Source organism: Agelaius phoeniceus, chromosome 3 (genome assembly GCF_051311805.1).
Source record: "Agelaius phoeniceus isolate bAgePho1 chromosome 3, bAgePho1.hap1, whole genome shotgun sequence".
NCBI lineage: Eukaryota > Metazoa > Chordata > Aves > Passeriformes > Icteridae > Agelaius > Agelaius phoeniceus.
Window position 1 is genome coordinate 86,709,999 of NC_135267.1, and position 18,016 is coordinate 86,728,014.

Genomic DNA, 18,016 nt, shown 5'->3' on the forward strand with positions numbered 1-18,016 from the left:
AGCCTCAGGACAAATCAGTGTCTGTTAATGGGAATTCAGATTAGACTAATCAGAAACCAAACTCCCAAATCTGTAAGAATTGTGTATTACTTTTCTCACCACACATAAAATTAGATGCCTTTTGAGTCAAAATTCAGGCAAAGTTCACATATTCTTTGTGTCATGGACTATTGTAGAAATACTGTGGCAAAAAATCTGTCATAGAAAACACAGCCTGTCTCCCAAGCAGATTCAGCCCTGGCAGAGAGCTTGTCCCTGTTGTATCCTGTCTGAAATGTTACACTCTTACCTAGAGCAGCTCTCTGTATCTGCCTCTGGATTATCTTTCCTTTCAGATGGTCTGTAAAAGACACAAAATGCAAATAATTAGAATTCAAAATGTCAAAAATCAATAAAGTCATTGCATATTTCTCACCATTTTAAACTCCCTGTGCTGCTGGCCAGTTTTAGATGTCTTTGTGATCCATGGGACAAGTTGATTTCTGAGTTCTGTCCTTCTCTCTACTGCAAGTAAACAAGTTGGCACAATATGACACTACAAATACTGAAATTTAATTGTCCAGTAAGAAAGACTGAAAATTAAGAATTTACTGTCAAGCATTTTCACAGGATAATGATCTCCTATTGCTAGACACAAAAGAAGTCCAGATGGGGCCAGAGGACATATAGAATTCCAACAGACTTAAAGGTGCTTATGAGATAGTAGGTCACTAGTCCACCCCTTTGCCAGTGAAAAACTAATTCCCCAAAATCCATTTTTCCTTGTCTATCATGTTCAGTTTTAAATATCCCATGTACTAGAGCTTCTGCAAGTTCTACTACTGTCCTGGCTCGGGTTAATTTTTTCAGTAGCTGGGAGAGGATCATGAGGTTATTCTGTACTACCTCATACCATTGCAGGGGGCAGGGGAAAGGGACACTCTTTCTCAAAAGAAATCATGGCAGAGGGAGCCATCCAATATTGTCTAATATTGAGGAGGTTTTCTGTGTGAATTTCTTTTCCTGTACCCTCTATCATTAACATTGTTGCTGTTACTGTTTATTTTCTTGTCTCACTGCTGTTTCCAGCAAATTGTTTTTATTTCAGCCTGTGATCTTTGCCTTTCTTACCTCTAATAATTCTCTCCATCCCACCACAGCTGGGAAGGGGAGGGGAGAATGGGGCAGTGAGAGACAGCACTGTGTGGTTTGGAGAGTCTTGGTGGGGGCACTGAGTTGGGCAGTAATATTCCTAAATCACGGCAACTGCTCAACGGGACTCACTGTGTAGATGTCATTGGTTTTCAATCAACAAAATAACCAATTCCATTATCTCAACATTCCTAGTTAGACTCCCATGCCACATAGAACTAATTTTTATCCTTATTTTATCAATTTCCTACCCAATCTATGACAATGGGCCAATTTCCCAATTATTCCAAACCACAATTAGATTACCACATGGGAAGCCATTATTCAAAGACATTAATGGAACCAATAAAGGAATAACATAATCTTAAATATGGAATTTCAGCAGCAAATGTATTCTGAAGATGTATGGGATTATGTCTCTCAAGTTTTCAAATTGAAACAATTTCTAAGCAGAGGTTTGTTCATAATATTTATTAAGCTGTAAATTTGGATACCAGGGAAAGGAAAAAAGTCCATGCTGGATTAACTTCCCCCCCCCTCAGACCTGTGATTATCTATATCATATTAGTATGCATTTTGAATTAAAAATATCATTTTGCTTACAAGTGAAGTCTTACAGAGTAAGCTAATCAGAGGCAAATTAAGTCATTAAAAGTTGGCAAATGCTTTACCAGAGAATATAAATAAACACTTAAATTCACAGTTCATGAGAATTAGATTGTTCTGTAAGCACAAAAGGACCATAAAAAATTGAATTTCTTTGGAAATTATGAGAATAGTTGTTAAGTATTTAGTAGCATTGTAGGAAATGGATTATTTGAAATACATTGCAGTATAACAGTCAAGTTTTGGTTTTTTTTGAATGTCTATAGAAAACAAACAAAAGAAAACACTCTACCTACTCTTCAACTATAAAATAAACATAGCTTTTTATTTTTATGCTGAGGAAGTTTAATTATTTTTAATTTTTTTACATTAAACCAATGACCTTTTCTGTAATTAAAGTTACCCATAAAATTAGGAAAATATAGTCTGTAAAATTAGGAAAAGCCTTCAGCTACTGAGAAACAGGTTAAGTGAAGTAGCTAACTTCATCTAACCATGCTATAAAAACAAAGAAATCCTCTATCTCAGCTGTACTACATTTGACCAAAAAAACCACATTCAGTTAAATAAGTTGATTCCTTTAACTATAGAAAAAACACCCTTGATTACTAATTTTTACTGAAAAAAAGCTGGTTGAATGATCAACATTCTTGGTATTTGTGCTTTGAAAGCTCTATAAAGCAACTCCATTGATTTCAGTACTCAATGAAATGTGATTAAACTGCTCCTTTTTCCTCAAATTGCTTTTTCCTCTTCTGACTATTTAGATCCTTGTATTCTATGGCACTGTTTCACACAGTGTGATATTATTCACTCAATTTTGAGCCATGAGACAGCCATGAAACAATTTGTAGTAATCTTGAAACTCATTTCAATGGATTAACATTAACAGAGGTGCCTCAGAAACAATCTATACATTTCTAACAATCTACACATTTACCCTTTGTGTAAGGGATCAGAAATTCTCTGAAGAACTGTGAGCTGCAAAAGGCAACTGCCACTGTCATTTGAAAAAAATGGCACCAGTAGGGACAACAGGCTTTCATCAAGAGCCACCTGAAAATAAGGGTGACATACAGGTCTCAATTTTGTGAATAAATGGTGTTATGTCTCCTTCTTTAATGTTGCTAGAAACAGATCATCAGCAATCTAAATGTTTTGCATTTCAAATAGCAATGAGGCCAACTGAAAAAAAGCAGGCCAAACAAGTCAATGAGAGTAAGATGAAGCAGATAGACAACAGCTTGCCATCAGTACAAAAATGTGGAAACACAAGAACATTGGAACTGGGTTTTAAATGATCATAGCCAAGAGGCTTTACTTTCAGCTACATAGAGTTTAGTCTGAGCACAGCTAGGATAGAAATGACAGAGGCTGCAGAAGCTCTATTTGTATTGTGAGCTTTGTCAGACCATTCAGCAGTGTGAAACTACCCCAAATGTTCTTCTCTCGCTTCACTCTAGCATTTGTACACTTCTGCTCCATGACATGGACCATGATGTTGCAAGAAAACAACTTCTTCTATTTGTCAGCTTTGTGAAAGAACACGAAGTTTGAATCAGACCACCTGTAATGAGAGAGGAACCAAAGAACACTTCTCCAACAACTAGAAAAATAAAACTCCAGCCTTACTATTCTTCTAGCAAAAGAGTTTTCTTTTTCTTCTTTATATAGAAAGGTGACATTTATCCAATTCACATAGTTGAAACTGCCTTTTCAGGGCAGCAAAACTCAACTTCATTTCCCAGAAAACTTCCTAAAGAAAAACTGAAATTGTATTATGGGAAAAGTAGGCCAAACACAAGTTCAGATTTGGGGGACATAGTATCATGAGGCACCTGACTATAATTCCATACCAATACTTAGCCAGACAGATGTGATTTAATCTTTTGATTTATTTTAATCCAATTTGAAATTTGACAGTTTGTTTAGATTTCATTTGGGGAAAAAATGTTTTCACTTAGAAGCTCTTATTTTTGACAAACCCTTAAGATTTTCTGTATATGTTTTTGATTAAAGTAATCTTGTTTTGTTTTCACTATAAATACTTGTGGGGGAGAATGAATGTTTCTGACCTGCTCTACTTTTCTGCCTCTGAGAACACCATTGTCCCAATGCTAGTCTTGAAGTTCATAAGCGACAGAAGTAGGGGATGATTCCAATACCGTTGCCGGCACAAATCTTCCCATGTAAACAAAAGGAAGATTTCAGACTTAAGTACTGCCTGCTCTACAATCTTCATAAGCACAAAGATATACCCAAAGAAATATGAAGAATCACATTCTCATAAAAAACCCTACCATGTCTTCTGATTCTAAGTGTTAAGTTGTGGAAGAGGTAGTGCTTAAATGTGGTTTGCAAAAATTGAATTTAAGATGTGGAGAACATCACTGAACATATGGGTAATTATATTTTCTGAAGTTTCACCAAACAAGAGGCTAAAAATAGGTCAATAGCTGATACCAAATAATTTTTTCCAGCAGAGTCATTCTTCATCTGGAGATAATGGTCCCAATAAAATGTTGACTGCTGCAACTCCACATGTTTTGGCAAGAAAAGTAGTTTTGTGGAATTTAAGAATTCACTCAGCATGCAGCCAGCTGTCATTAAGGCTGTGATAAATCTGTTGGTTTTGGCCTGCATTTCTGGAGACACGTAGGTATGGAAAAGAGATGAGCCGGTAACACAGAACTTCGGCTTTGTGACAGGAGACAAAAGCAAGGAGGGAGATGGAGAGGATAAAATGGAATAGAGAAATCTAATAAGGAGTGATGCAAAGTAGAGGAAAGTGTCCCATTTGGTGACTAAATAGAACAGAATACATAACTTGAATAATATGGCTGTCCTTTTACTTCTTGTCTTTGCATTGTTCCAGAGAGTTTCAAGGATCTGAAATTATTTTCCAATGTATTACAGACAAGGAATGCTTTGACCTGAAGCATATTCTTTGGGACAATACAAAAGTGAATATGTTACAATTAAAAAAACCCCCACTGATTTTAAAAAAGTTTTTTGTTTTGTTTGGGTCCATGTTACAGGTTTTAAAACTTCTCTTATGTTTTATTAGATCCTCAATATAATACTAATATAAGGTTTCAAAGACCACTAACTCAAGACCTGACAGGCTAAAACCTTTGTCAATGACTTCTCATCTCTTGTTATTTTTTAGTATTTTCCTATTATTTTACATTTTTCAAGCCTTCATTTATCTTAATGCATCCTTTCATCATGGAGATCCTGAAACCTTCACCCCTCAAATAGGATGCTGTATGTTTCACTTTCTTTGTTGTTAAATCATTTTTGGTGTTACATAAAATATCTAGCAGAACATCCTCCTATGCATCCAGGGCATCTGATTCCTAGAACTCACCCTCCAGGGATTTTGAGTCTCTAATCAGGCTATATGGTATTAGATGGTTTTTTTTCCCTGTTTCTCACACTGCCATGCCAGTCAACAATCTGGGGGTGCACAAGAAGCTGCGATGAAACACAGCTGGGACAGCTGACCCCAATGGACCAAAGGGATATTCCACCCCATGTGGCATAGTGTTTAGTTAAAAAAAGCTAGGGGGAACAAGAATGAAGCAGAGCCATTTGGAGTGACAATATTTGTCTTCCTAAGTCACTCTTAGGAGTGAAGAAACCCTCTTTCCTGGAGATTGCTGAACATCTGGCGGTCAATAGGGAGTGAAGGAATTCCTTATTCTACTTTGCTTCCACACACACGTTTTGCTTTACCCATTAAAATATATAGTTTTATGAGTTTTCTTACTTTTACTTTTCTGATTCTTTCTCCAGTCCCACCAGAGGGGAGTGAGCAAGTGGCTGTGTGGTGCTTTTTTGCCAGCTGGGCTTAAACCATGAGAGGAAATAAGTGGGGTTTTGTTTGTAATGCAATGCCCCAATATTTGCTGCTGGACTCAGCTACCATCCAACTATGAAAACCAACTCAAGACTCTGAAACTATTAAATCTGATTCATGAAGTTGCATGCACCCACTCAAATCAGATAAGAAATCCTGCTGAATGAGCAGAAGTTAAAGATGCATATTCAGCAAATAATCACTCAGAGACAAAGAGGGGAGCAATCACATAACTTCCATGAGCTTTGTACAGATATATTTTTAACTGCACTTGAGGTTAGAGTTGCAACGGCTTACAAAGTATTCCTGAAAGTAGGAGACATTGAACCCAAGCATAGATAGTCAAATGGAACAATTTCCCAAACTGAGGAGATTAAACAGAGATAGTTCTAGGAAATCTTACCAGATGTGTTAGAATATTTTTTAAAATCTGGTGATGAAATTGTATAAGAACACAGTCTATGATAAGAAGTATCTGACAAGAAAATTCATGGAATAAAAGAAATTATTCTATTCTATTGCAAAATCCTGCAGCACTAAGAACAAATAAACCATTCAGCCTTTCTCTGACCCAGAGAAATATTTGGGACAAATTCTGAATTTTCTTTTCAACCTTTGTCCTTCCCCAGTGGCAAAAACATGTCAGTTGGCTCTATTAGGACAATGTGCAGAGACAAAGTAGTCTGCATTAGTAAACTGGCTGAACACTACATCTGATGGAAATGCTTAATTTTGGAATACATGGTCGGCCAAATCCCCATGTAATTTGATAGCTTCTCATTTTCAGAAAACCCTTGGTGGCATCAGGGAGGAAAATATATTATTACAATACTCAGGGCCACTCTGACACACATGCATTTTTCCAGGTATGAAATATGGCCCTCATCAGCATTAAAAACATATGAGTGACAATACCTCAGGTAACATACTGTAGAGTAAAACCTGCTGCAGAAAATTTCTGCTTTCTGCAGTGGTTTAAGACTTTACTGCCTCTCCTTTCTCCTCTTCCCTCTCCCTTCCCTCCATCCCAAAGTTTGCTGTCAAAGGTCACTGCCCCACAGCAGAGAATGTAGAAGGAAATGTCTGCCCATGTTCTGGCTGCTCTAGCAGCAGAATTTGGCACATCAGCACAATCATACCAGCAATTTAAGATGAGACACTATCATCAACTCAACTACAATGTCTGAAATACAAGTAAACACTCTCTTTTGCCAGCTGGGAAAGAAAAGATTGGAGAAAGTAACTAGCAGCAAAGAGATGGGCCAGACCATTGGGAGCAAGAAAGCTGATGGGATTTAATTGAGCTCTGCAGTCAGGGCTCTCAGGAAGGATAACAGGTTTAGAATTTGAAGCACAACCCTGACTTCTACAAATTCATATTTGCAAACCATAGCCTAAGCTCAGTGCATTACCAAACACACATGGAAATAGACAGTTTTTCCTCCATAATACAGGATACATAATCTCCTTCCTAGGAATTTAAATATCCCAGATTCAAATGGATACATTTTACTACCATGTAGGATACTGCACATTTTGAGATTACCATACCTGATTGGGGCATGTTCCCTTCCTTGCCAGACTCAGGTGAGACAATAATAGGTTTTATTGACACATTTAATATCTTCGAGCATGATCAAATTTACAGACAGAAAGCTTATGACATAGCAGTCTCTGCCAGTCATTGCTACAGGATGACAATGCACTTGACTTCCCAGAAAGAATCTCTTCACTGAAAGGGTGTTCAGGCATTGGGATGGAATGTCCAGGGAGGTGATGGAGTCACCATACCTGGGGGCATTCAAGAAAAGGTTGAACATGGCACTTAGTGCTATGATCTAGTTGAAGAGATAGTGATTGGTTAAACACTGGACTCAATCATCTTGTGACTCATTGAGCTACTCAATTTACAGTCCTCTAAACTCTTGACCCATTTCTATGCATTTATTTCTAACCTCCATATTAAGTCTCCTCCCCTTTTTCTTCATATTCTTGTTAATTCTGGCCAGATTACTTTTGCTGTCTCACAAGATGATGACTTACACTTTAAGATTGAAGGACATTCCTGTTTATTGTTTGGCCTGCATTTCCACAGCATCCTTTATCCCACATCCCACATTTTTTTTTCTAATAGCCTTTCATACATTCTGGCTGCTAAAGAACAACAACAAAAATATTGATAAGGTTAAACAGCAAAACTGTACAGGAACTGACTTTATTTTCCTGCTGACATTATTCTGGACCTCGATCTTCCTCTAAGTACAAACTGTCATAGGCTACTTAGGCCTTAATTGTTGAAGCATTCCCAAGGGAACACTTGAACTCTTTTTCTAAAAATCCAGATACTCAGCACTTGAACATTTAGGATAATCTACATAAAACACTAACAGCTCTGGACTGCAGCTCAGCATCTCCTTGAAACTGGAAATCAGAACCAATGCTTTCTGAATTTACAAACAAATGCTTGGACCTTTATTTTCATGTCCCAAGGTTGGCTGTCACTACTTATTTCTGACCAGGCATTTCTAGCCAAGCATGGATATACAGCAGCAAGCACACTCCATGGGACTTCAGCAGAAGCATACATTATGTCTGGATACTCCATGGGGAGTGGATAGGCAGCTCAGCCAATAAAGTAGTAATTCTGTATGTGCTGTAGCAATGGCAGTTTGCTGCATTCAGGAAATAAGTGAACAGTTTTTTGGGAGGGGGGATTTATTTGGTTTTGTTTTTCCTGGGTAGCTCTCCTGAATTTAAGTATCTAAATTTCACTTAAGCTGTATCTTAGATGCCAGGGTGCTATTTTAGGTATTGTCCAAAGTGAACAAATATTCTGTTTATCTTCATCTGCTAGAAAAGAAACAGAAATGAAGCACATCTGGAAACGATCGTTCTGTTTATCACATCTATTTGTTCATGAATTAAATATTAAGCTGGTCCAAAAAGCATGACTGAAAAGCAATGCCATATGGATAAAGAGCCATAATCTGTGAATTTAGTGCTCTGGATGCTTATATGATTAAATGCCACTTATCTCTTGATTATTTCCTAGAAATTAATGTGAAGAAAAAGAATAAGGAAAATAGAGAAATAGCCTTGTATACAGCTCCCATCCTTTTCACATTTTCAAATATGCAAATTTAAGATGAATGAAAAATAAATAAAGGGTTCTTAAAAGCACAAACAAGCAAAGTCAACACCAAAGGATTTTAGCCTCAACAAGTTTTCTGGTAATAATGCACTGGTCTCAGTTAATATTTTAGGCAGAGAATGACTATATCCGAGTTTCAGATGAACATGGTTATTTTCTGTTTTTTCTGCCTTCACGGCTTTGTAATTTCTATGCAACAATTTGATGTCCAGTCTCATTTTGTGACATTTCTTCTGGCCAGAGCTGTCCAACATAAAATTAAATACTGAGTTCCAGGGCTCACTATATACTTCAGTTTCAGAAACTTAAAATTTTGCTCTTACCCAAGGAATTGTCCTGGCATTGAGCACATAGTGCTGTGTAACTTCTGGTCAGATGAGACAGACTGATATTAAGAATCTGACAGATATGACACAAAATTAAAAATAAAATAAATTTTAAAAAATTACTATGCTGAAGCTGATTAGATATGCTACCATGTTTTGAGGCCATGCAGACAAACATTTCAGGGTGATGGAAACAAGTCAGAGTAAGAATGAGCATATGACACATTTTTTTATTCACATTTACTTAGAATATATCTACCAAACCTTTGAGAAGTGACTCCTTGAGTGTCAGACACATACTAGCAACCCAGTAAAATCTGAAATAGCTTCCTGTGAAGATGCAGCACATATTCACTGTTGTGGATAAGCCCAAGACTGCTTCTTGAATTGCTCATCAATTTAAAACACAACCTGATTATATATAACTGGTAAAATGATATAATCAGCTCAGAACAGACATCTTCCCTCACCCTTAAATAAAGTGCATGAAAAAATCTTCATATTACAGATATTTGCTATTGATTGCATTCCTTCTGCAACATTCACAATCAACTGTAGTGATCTTACATGATTTAGGAACTAGTTTGATTAGAAAAAAACAGCTATTGTCTTTTAGTATGTGTAGGTTTATATGCCTGTGCTACAAGTCTGCATGAATGCTGTCTAGACATGTAAATGAACCATGAGATACTATGAAGAACAAATTTCCCTTTCTGTGCTCAGGAAGGAATATCACTCTTGCAAAGTACTACTCTGAATTAGTGGAGATCTACCTCTCTAAAATTTGAAGGTTTGATTCTTCACTGTTAAAATGTCTGGCCATCCAATACTAAAGACTTAAATGACTTGGATGCAGGACTTGAGGGAATACTAAATTTACTGATGACACTAAATTGGGATGAGCTATTGACTCCTTTGAGGGCAGAGAGGCCCTGCAGAGAGACCGTGACAAATTAGAGAGATGGGCAATCATCCACTAGAGGAAGTTCAACAAGGGATTCTGTACCTGGCATGGGGCAAACCTAGCTGTCTGTATATAGTAGGGAATGAGAGGCTGGAGAGCAGTGCTGGAGAACGGGACTTTGGCTCTCAGTTCATGGTAACTTGAACAGGAATCAGCAGTGCCCTGGCAGCCAGAAGGGCCAAGCGTACCTTGGGAGCAGCAGATAAAGCATTGGGAGAGGTTTAGGTTGGATACCAGGAAAAGGTTCTTTAGACAGAATGTGGTTGAGCACTGAAACAGGCTCCCCAGAGAAGTAGTCACAGCCTCAAACCTCAAAGAGTTTAAGAAGCATTTGAACAATGCTCTCAGGCACATGGTGTCACTCTTGGGGTTGTCCTGTGCAGGGCCAGGAGTTGGTCTCAATAATCCTGATGGGTCCCTTCAAAGTCAGTATATTCTGTGATTCTATGATCAAGGAAAACTTTTTGTACAAAAGATTGTAGGATTCAACACACACACACACACACACCTCATAATATAGCATCAACTATCACCTAGAATTTTTTCTTTAATAGAGCAAATTGAATAGATTGACATAAGAACATACTATAGCCTAATAAAACAGCAAAATGTAGGGTAGCAATCTAGTAATGAGTACCTATTTTCAGTCAAAAGACAGCTTGCAGGCAGAAATATGTTACTGAGTATTTTTCCAAGTTTATAGTCATGGCTTGATTAAATCCAATGAGCCTGGTCAATTAGTTTTAGTTATTCTAAAGAAACCTTAAGTAAAAAATGTTTACTTGGTTTCTTCCTGAGTATAACTTTTTCCCCTTAAAATAGTCCTGTTTGTAAAGAACAGAACATCGTTTGTAATAATTAGAAAATGAAAATGATTCCTACATATGTACATTCCAACTTAGAGCCAAAGAAAACATTAACATCTTGGGCCTGGAGTGACTGTTACACTAATAAGGTTCTTCTGTTTAAAGAATAGCACACCAGGGGAGCATAATAGAGCTGTTCAAATGAGTTCATTCAGTTTGGTATTTTCTGAATAAGTCATTTGACAAATCATGTTTTCTCATTCTGAGGACCCATGCAGAATACATACTGCAATCCTGGGGCATTGCCTATTGTTTGAAAGTAAAAACAAACATATGCAAGCAACCCTGAAACAATAGGACAATATTTAGCATTGCCATTAACATATGCATTGCCCCCTGAAGCCAAAAGACTTCTACTTTCTGAAATAGGTTTGCTGAGTGATGCTGCAAAGACTACTTTATATTACAAAAGATGGTATCCTCTTCTTACAAGGAAGAGCACAAAAAAGAAAAAGGCCTCAGCAAAGCTACTAGAACTGCATGGTTCTCTTACCAGTCTCATTTATACCAGATCAGGTAAGTCCTACACCAGCTAAGGAATGAGGAAGATAGAGCAATGACATGTGTCCTTCTCTGTTTTTTGAAAATGGCCAAAGCATGACCATGCTGCAGCAGCAGCAGAACAGAAAGCTCTGGCACAGCTGCCATAAACATAGGTGTACCTCTGAAGGGAGAGAGCCTGCACCACCCACAGGCTGGACATATCAGCCTCTCAATAAATCAAATTTTACAGTTCTCCTTGAGGTTAGGGTTATTCTTAGGGTTAAGGTAGAGAAAACTTGAAATTCCAGAGATCAGGGTCAGTACACAGGAAGAGGTATGTCAAGGGGACCATGGCAATAAAACAACATTGCTCCATCCACACCTTACATGATGAAAATACTCACATGCTGGGTATCTATGCCTAAGAAAACAGTCACTTTTTCTGACAAAATTAGGGAAAGGCTTAAAAAAACCAAAATACCTTTGAACATATCTCCTTTCCAGAGTATTGGTTACAATTCATTATCTGATCTCAAGATTTAAATTCCTTTATAGAAAGAAAATTCTTCCTTTGCAGAAAATAAATTAAAGGTTGCAATTTCAAAGAGGAACAATTCGGAAAGTCTTGATCCATTACCTGCAAATCATGGCATCCCATGCAATTTCATTGTTTTCCCTTTGGTGAAAATGATTTTTTTCATAGACATGTAGGTTATGGATATCTTCTCCCATCTTTTCATTTGACTCCATTGCCAGATTCTGGGATTTCAGTAAGGTTAATTTCAAGAGGAAAAATTACAAACACTCAGAAAAGGAGATATGATGAAATAAAATGCAATTGAAAAAAAAAATTGGAAATAGTCAACAGGGTAATAGACCAGGATGAAATTAAGGGCTGTGAAAAATACCAAAACTTGCCAAAACTAACCTTACTGAAGCTGACAAATCAGGAGAAAAAATAAAAGAGGAAGACAGAAAAGACAAGAGGAAAAGAATTGAATGAAATGACCTGACTAATCTAAAAAATTTAAAAATTGTCACCAAAGGGAAAACAATAAAAAGACATGGGATGCCATGAAATGCAAGGATATGGACCAAAATAGAAAAGAAAGCATTACACTCAGGAAAGGAGATATGATCAAATAAAATGCAATTGATAAAAATTAGGAAATTTGGAAATTTAGTGAAGACAAGCAAATGGACCAGGATGAAATGAGTTGCAGTGAAAAGGACCAAATCTTACCTAAATTAACCTCACTGAAGCTGCAAAATCAGGGGAAAATTCAAACAAGGTAAGAGAAAAGACAATAGAACAACTGTAAGAAAGGACCAGCCTAATTTGAAAGAAAAAAACCAATTTCCTTCCAAGAAAGGAAATGAAATCTTGAGAACAGAAAAGAAAGCGTTCCAACAGTCTGGAAAGGAGATAGGATCAAATAAAATGCAATTGAAAAAAAAAACCAGAAAATTTGGAAATTTAGACTAAAGGCAGATGGATTGGGATGAAATTAGGTGTTTTGAAAAGGTCAAAGAATTTCCAAAATTTACTGTACCGAAATCCCAAATCCAGGAAACAAACGCAGACAAAATATAGGTGAGGATATTGAGGAAATGACCTGCCTAATTAAAAAAAAAAAAAAATAATTTCTCACCTAAGTGAAAACAATTAGATTGCATGACATGCCATGAAATTTAGTGAGAAAGTCCAAAACTTGCCCCAATTAACCTTTACTGAAATCTCAAAATCAGAAGACCATGTCAAACGATATATCTGCGAAGAAATTGTTTTCTTTTTTTCAAGTAAATTTTCCTGAAATATACAGTTTCAGAAATTAAATCTCGTGTTTTTATGAGGATTTTTTAAACAATGTTTTGCTCATTTCCCTTTACTTCATGGCATCGCAAGCCTTTTTATTGCTTTCCCTTAGTTGAAGATTTTTTTTTTACATTAGGCATTTCATTTTACCTATCTCTTCCATCTTTTTCTTTGACTTTGTTTCCTGATTTTGCAATTTCAGTGATAATAATTTCAGCAAGTTTTGATCCTTTTCACTGCACTTCATTTCATCCCTATCCATTTTCTTCTAGTTCCTCCATTTCAAAATTTAAAAAAAAAAATTAAATTTTATTCTTGTGTTTGTAACACTTCGTTTTCTGTTTGTAACACAAACAGAAAAGCTCTGAATGTTTGTAACAATTTCCTTTCTGTTTTCAAGATTTCATTTCCTTTCCTGAAAGGAAGAGTTCTTGTGATTTCAATGAGGATAAATTCTGTAGGGTTTGATTTTTTTCTTTGCCCTTTATGCACCCCATGCCTTTTTATTGTTTTATCTTTGTTTTACCTTTTTTTTTCCCATTTCTTTTAATGAATTTTGTCTCTTGTCTCTTCTTTTAACTTCAGTCCCTTAGGTTTTATTTGGTATCACTTTGGTAAGTTTTGGAGCATTTATAACTTTTTGAGTATTTATAAAGGAACATGCCACTTCCCAACGATTGCTCCCTCAACAGCTTTCTTGGTGCCATTTATGTTCCAGGCAACTGGGCAAGAAGCTGTTTTTGCTGCTGCACATAGTGTTAGGGTTACGCTTACAGTTTGTGTTGAGAAAACCCCAGAGCCTTGAAGTCTGTGGACAGTGCAACTAGAAAAGGCATGCCAACTCTACCATTGCTCTCTTCACACCTTGGTACCACCCACAAGGTGGAAATTCACCTTGAAAAATTCGGATTTTTCTGCTCTGCTTAGGGTTAGGCTTGAAAAAGCTACAAAACCCAGAGCTCCAGGGACACTGCAGCCACAATAAGCATGCCAAGGGGAGCATGGTGCTGCCCCAACATTTCTCCCTCACAACTTCCTTTTTGGCACCTCCCTCGTGTCTTGATCCTCAGGCTTGGAAAATGCCGATTTTTCCTGCTCCACTTATGGTTAGGACCTATAACATGTGCAATGCCTACCATAAGCATAACAAAGATATACTTTCTCTACTGTTTTCAGAAAGGAATACTAACACTTCACAGGCTTTTATAATAGACTTTATAGTTTTGTCTGGTTCTCTTTCTTATTTGCACATCTTACTATCAGCTTTCTGGGGACTCAATTCAGCTAAAAGAATTATTGTATTATAAATTACCTAGTCATAGGTTGTTTAGAATTACACTCAGCAAACATAACTGCACTACTTCAAGACAATTTAAGCCTTGCTCACTTGGCAGAGACTTTTGAGATTCTAAAAAAATTTTCACGTGAATCAAAATATGATCTGTTTATTACAAACAAGGTAGTTAATTGATTACTCTCACTATGAACACAGTGAAAAAGTAAAGAAACCAAAAATCATTAACATGAACTTTTCACTGAAGTTCTAGCAAGAAAGAAAAATACATTCCATCTCTCTGCCTTATATTATGATCAACTGGATGCTCAAAGGACAAGAAAATAGGTTGTGAAAATGTCCATCATAGCATTGAGTCTGCCCCAAGAGGATAGTAACCAGTTACCATACAGTAGCTACCTGCCAGGCCTGTGTGAAAGTCATGACACCAATTCTGCCTTACAGAACCTTGAGAGATATTTCAGAAGACACTGTGAAAGACCACACCATTTTAGATTATGCTCTACAGATCTATGGTTAACTAGGCCATAGAAATGATGCCTGAAGTGGTAGAAAAACTGAACAGAATCAGGTGAAAGTGAGCTATATTGCATCATGGAAAGCAGGAAATATGTTAAAACTGAAGGATTTGTAACCAAACAAAAAAGTAAGATGTAGCATCCTACAAAGCAAAGCAAATTACATTTCGAACAAAGAAGAAACTGCAGATGGTGACAATGTAGTTAAGAAAATAATATCTTTAGAAACTCAGCTGTTTTTCTGTGTTTTGAATTCCTTGCTTCCAAAAATCAAAATGTAACATTAAAAAAAAATAGATCTGAAAACTGCCGTCATAATGGCACGAAATTTAGATATTTATCCAAAACAAACACACATAGAAACTTTGTTTTTTTCAGCATTAAGTTGTCAAGCAATTGGGCCAAGAAATTAAGGAGAAAGATTCTGAAGACTGTGTCAGCCATGCTGAATGGCTTCAGCTTTAACAGCTACTGCTATTTTTGGTAGACACATAAACATGCCTCGTTTATTACAAAACTGCTTTGAAACTGACCTGCAGATCAGAAACAGACTGGGGCTTCTAGGCACTGGGCCACATTGAATAACATCCCAGCTGGGAAATTACATCTGGGGGACTGTTTGTCCCCATGGCCTGTTTTCTCTTCTGTTTTTCTTACAGATGGCTGCAGGTTTTGCAGACCTAATGTGCTTTGTTATGTTAGGTATAAGCCACATCACTCAGGAATAAGCAACAGAGTTACACACCTGAGAAGCATAGTTACACACCTGAGATGAAGTATGGAAGAAAAAATGTTTGTGTACTATTTTCTGATACAACTTGTGTCCTGATACCAAGACTGTCTCTGTTAAGTGACAGAGGACATCTGTAATGGACAGGCAGCATTCCAGGAGAAAAGAAATCAGCGGAAACTATGTGTATTGAAGCTTTAATTTTCCATATATCCCAGTGCAGGACAGAAGAGGTGAAGCAGCAGGCAGGCTGGCTTTTGTGCTCAGAGAGCTTCCAGCCTACGTTGATGTGTTTTTGTCAAATCTCCTACTTCTCATAATAAACTACTGTTTCAGCTTCTTCTAGATCACTGATCTGGCTGTTGATCTGGAATTTCTCAGGTACTGAGCAATCCAGCCAGGTATGTTGGACACAGAAATCATGGTACATGCAGCCTGACACTGAACTGGCTTTGAAGAAGGCACACACAGTACACCTGATAGAGAATGTGCTGAATGAGCTGCACAGCATGTGCTGCACCAAGTGCCCATTTGCACTGGGTGGGATAGGGCTCAATGCAACCTGTTCTAGTGGAAGGTGACCCTGCCCATGGCAGGAGAGTTGGAACTGATGACCCCTAAGGTCTCTTCCAATTCAAACCATTCAATGATTCTATGAATCTATAGCTAATGCTTGTTGCCCTTGATCAACTAAAAAAATAATAAACATAAATGTGGAAATCTTTTCAGAATCTTCTTTTCAATCCGTACACAAGTAGAACTCAAACTGACCTCAGCTAGAGTTTTTCCTTAGTGAGGATTTCAAGATTTCAAGTTCCATGGATTTTAAAGGTCTCTGCTGTGAATACAAGCTACCTGAAGAATGATACGCTGTGGAATGACATTATTGACTTATCTGCCCATTAAATCTGCATACAGAATATATTTAGTTATGAGTTGTTTGCATCTCATTTGAACCATATTTTTTTGTGGAATGTAACCTTTCTTCTTGAAGTTTCTCAATCCCTTTCAAAACCAAACCTTGCCATTTTTCTTCTACACTAGTCATTTCCAGTAAAATTTGGTCAGCACATATAAGTTTTCGTAACTACTTGATAGTTTTTGGAATTACACTAGAACAGTTAATTAAATCAGCAACTAGGAAGTCACAGTGTTTATTTCCATAAAAGAGTAAGTATCTCAGAATATTACAGTAAAGAATGGAATGCATTTCAAAGCACAGTAATTTCTCTCTTATTGTCTCCATTCACGGCTGAAACAATGTCCAGTAAGTTAATGTCTTTAACTCAGAACATTTATATTACTGTAAAGAAATAGATAATAATACCAATAATATTAAGCTCTAAGAAAGCAGTGCAGAGATTTTGATGGGTTCTCTCTTTATCTAGCAAATCATCACAGCTTTTTCATTTCATCTAGGTTCCATGTAAAGCACAGAACTTATCTTTAACAGAGAAATCCAATCCTTCCAAAGCACAGATACTTCTTCAGCAAAAGTTTTAAAAATGCTATTTGCTTGTGCATGACTTCCCTCAATTCTTTCAGCTCATATAATCATGGCTTAAAATATGTGTAGCATTCCTAGTATCAGCCTTGGTGTTCTAGTTCTTAACTAGCTGATCCTTCTTTTTTCAAGTAATTGCCCTCATGTGAAGCCACAGCAATGTAGATGTACCCCACAGAGTGCTCTCAGACCATCTCTGCCTAAAAAACGTTAACTTCAACTCTCTTATTTATTTTTGTCTCTGTGCAAAAATGCTGTTATCAGTGTCCTTCATAAAGTTGTGCAGGTGTAAAGAAAACCCTTGCATGGTGCAAAGGAAACCCTTGCAAGAAATATTTTTACTTTGGAGTTTAATGTACGTCTGCTTGGCTCATCGAGATGGGGAGGAAGAGTGACAGTAACAAGACTTATTTTTATGTATACGTACATAGAATCTTGCACAAAGAAAAAAGGGTGAATAAAAATTCTGGGTTTATATTAATAAGGTTTGGAGTAGATTTAACATCTACTGTGCATTCACAGAAATAACAGTGTGACATCCAAGTTAGTGAATCAGAATCAATATTATCTCTGAGCACTGACATGTCTTGTCCTTCCACTCCTCCATCCTTACCATTTTAGCATATCATGCCATTGACTGTGACACATATGAACAGTATTTGAATATTTTACAGGCAAATTAAATGAGGACTCTTCAATAACTCTTCTAGTACTTGCTTTGCAGTACTAGAACCTGCTGTCACTAAAGATTATAATTTGCTTTGG

General features: G+C 36.9%; 1 protein-coding gene across 7 annotated transcripts in view; it reads right to left on the reverse strand.

Moving 5' to 3' along the window:
- Positions 1-18,016, reverse strand: part of KIF6 (kinesin family member 6) — a 159,846-nt gene that overhangs the window by 34,600 nt on the left and 107,230 nt on the right. For all 7 annotated transcript variants that reach the window (XR_013181445.1, XM_077175810.1, XM_077175809.1 and 4 more), the window contains one exon: positions 290-340. Coding sequence is in view for 6 of the 7 variants with exons in the window: in XM_077175810.1 (XP_077031925.1) it covers positions 290-340 (51 nt within the window). In the remaining variant the exon portion in view is untranslated. The remainder of the gene's footprint in view (positions 1-289; positions 341-18,016) is intronic.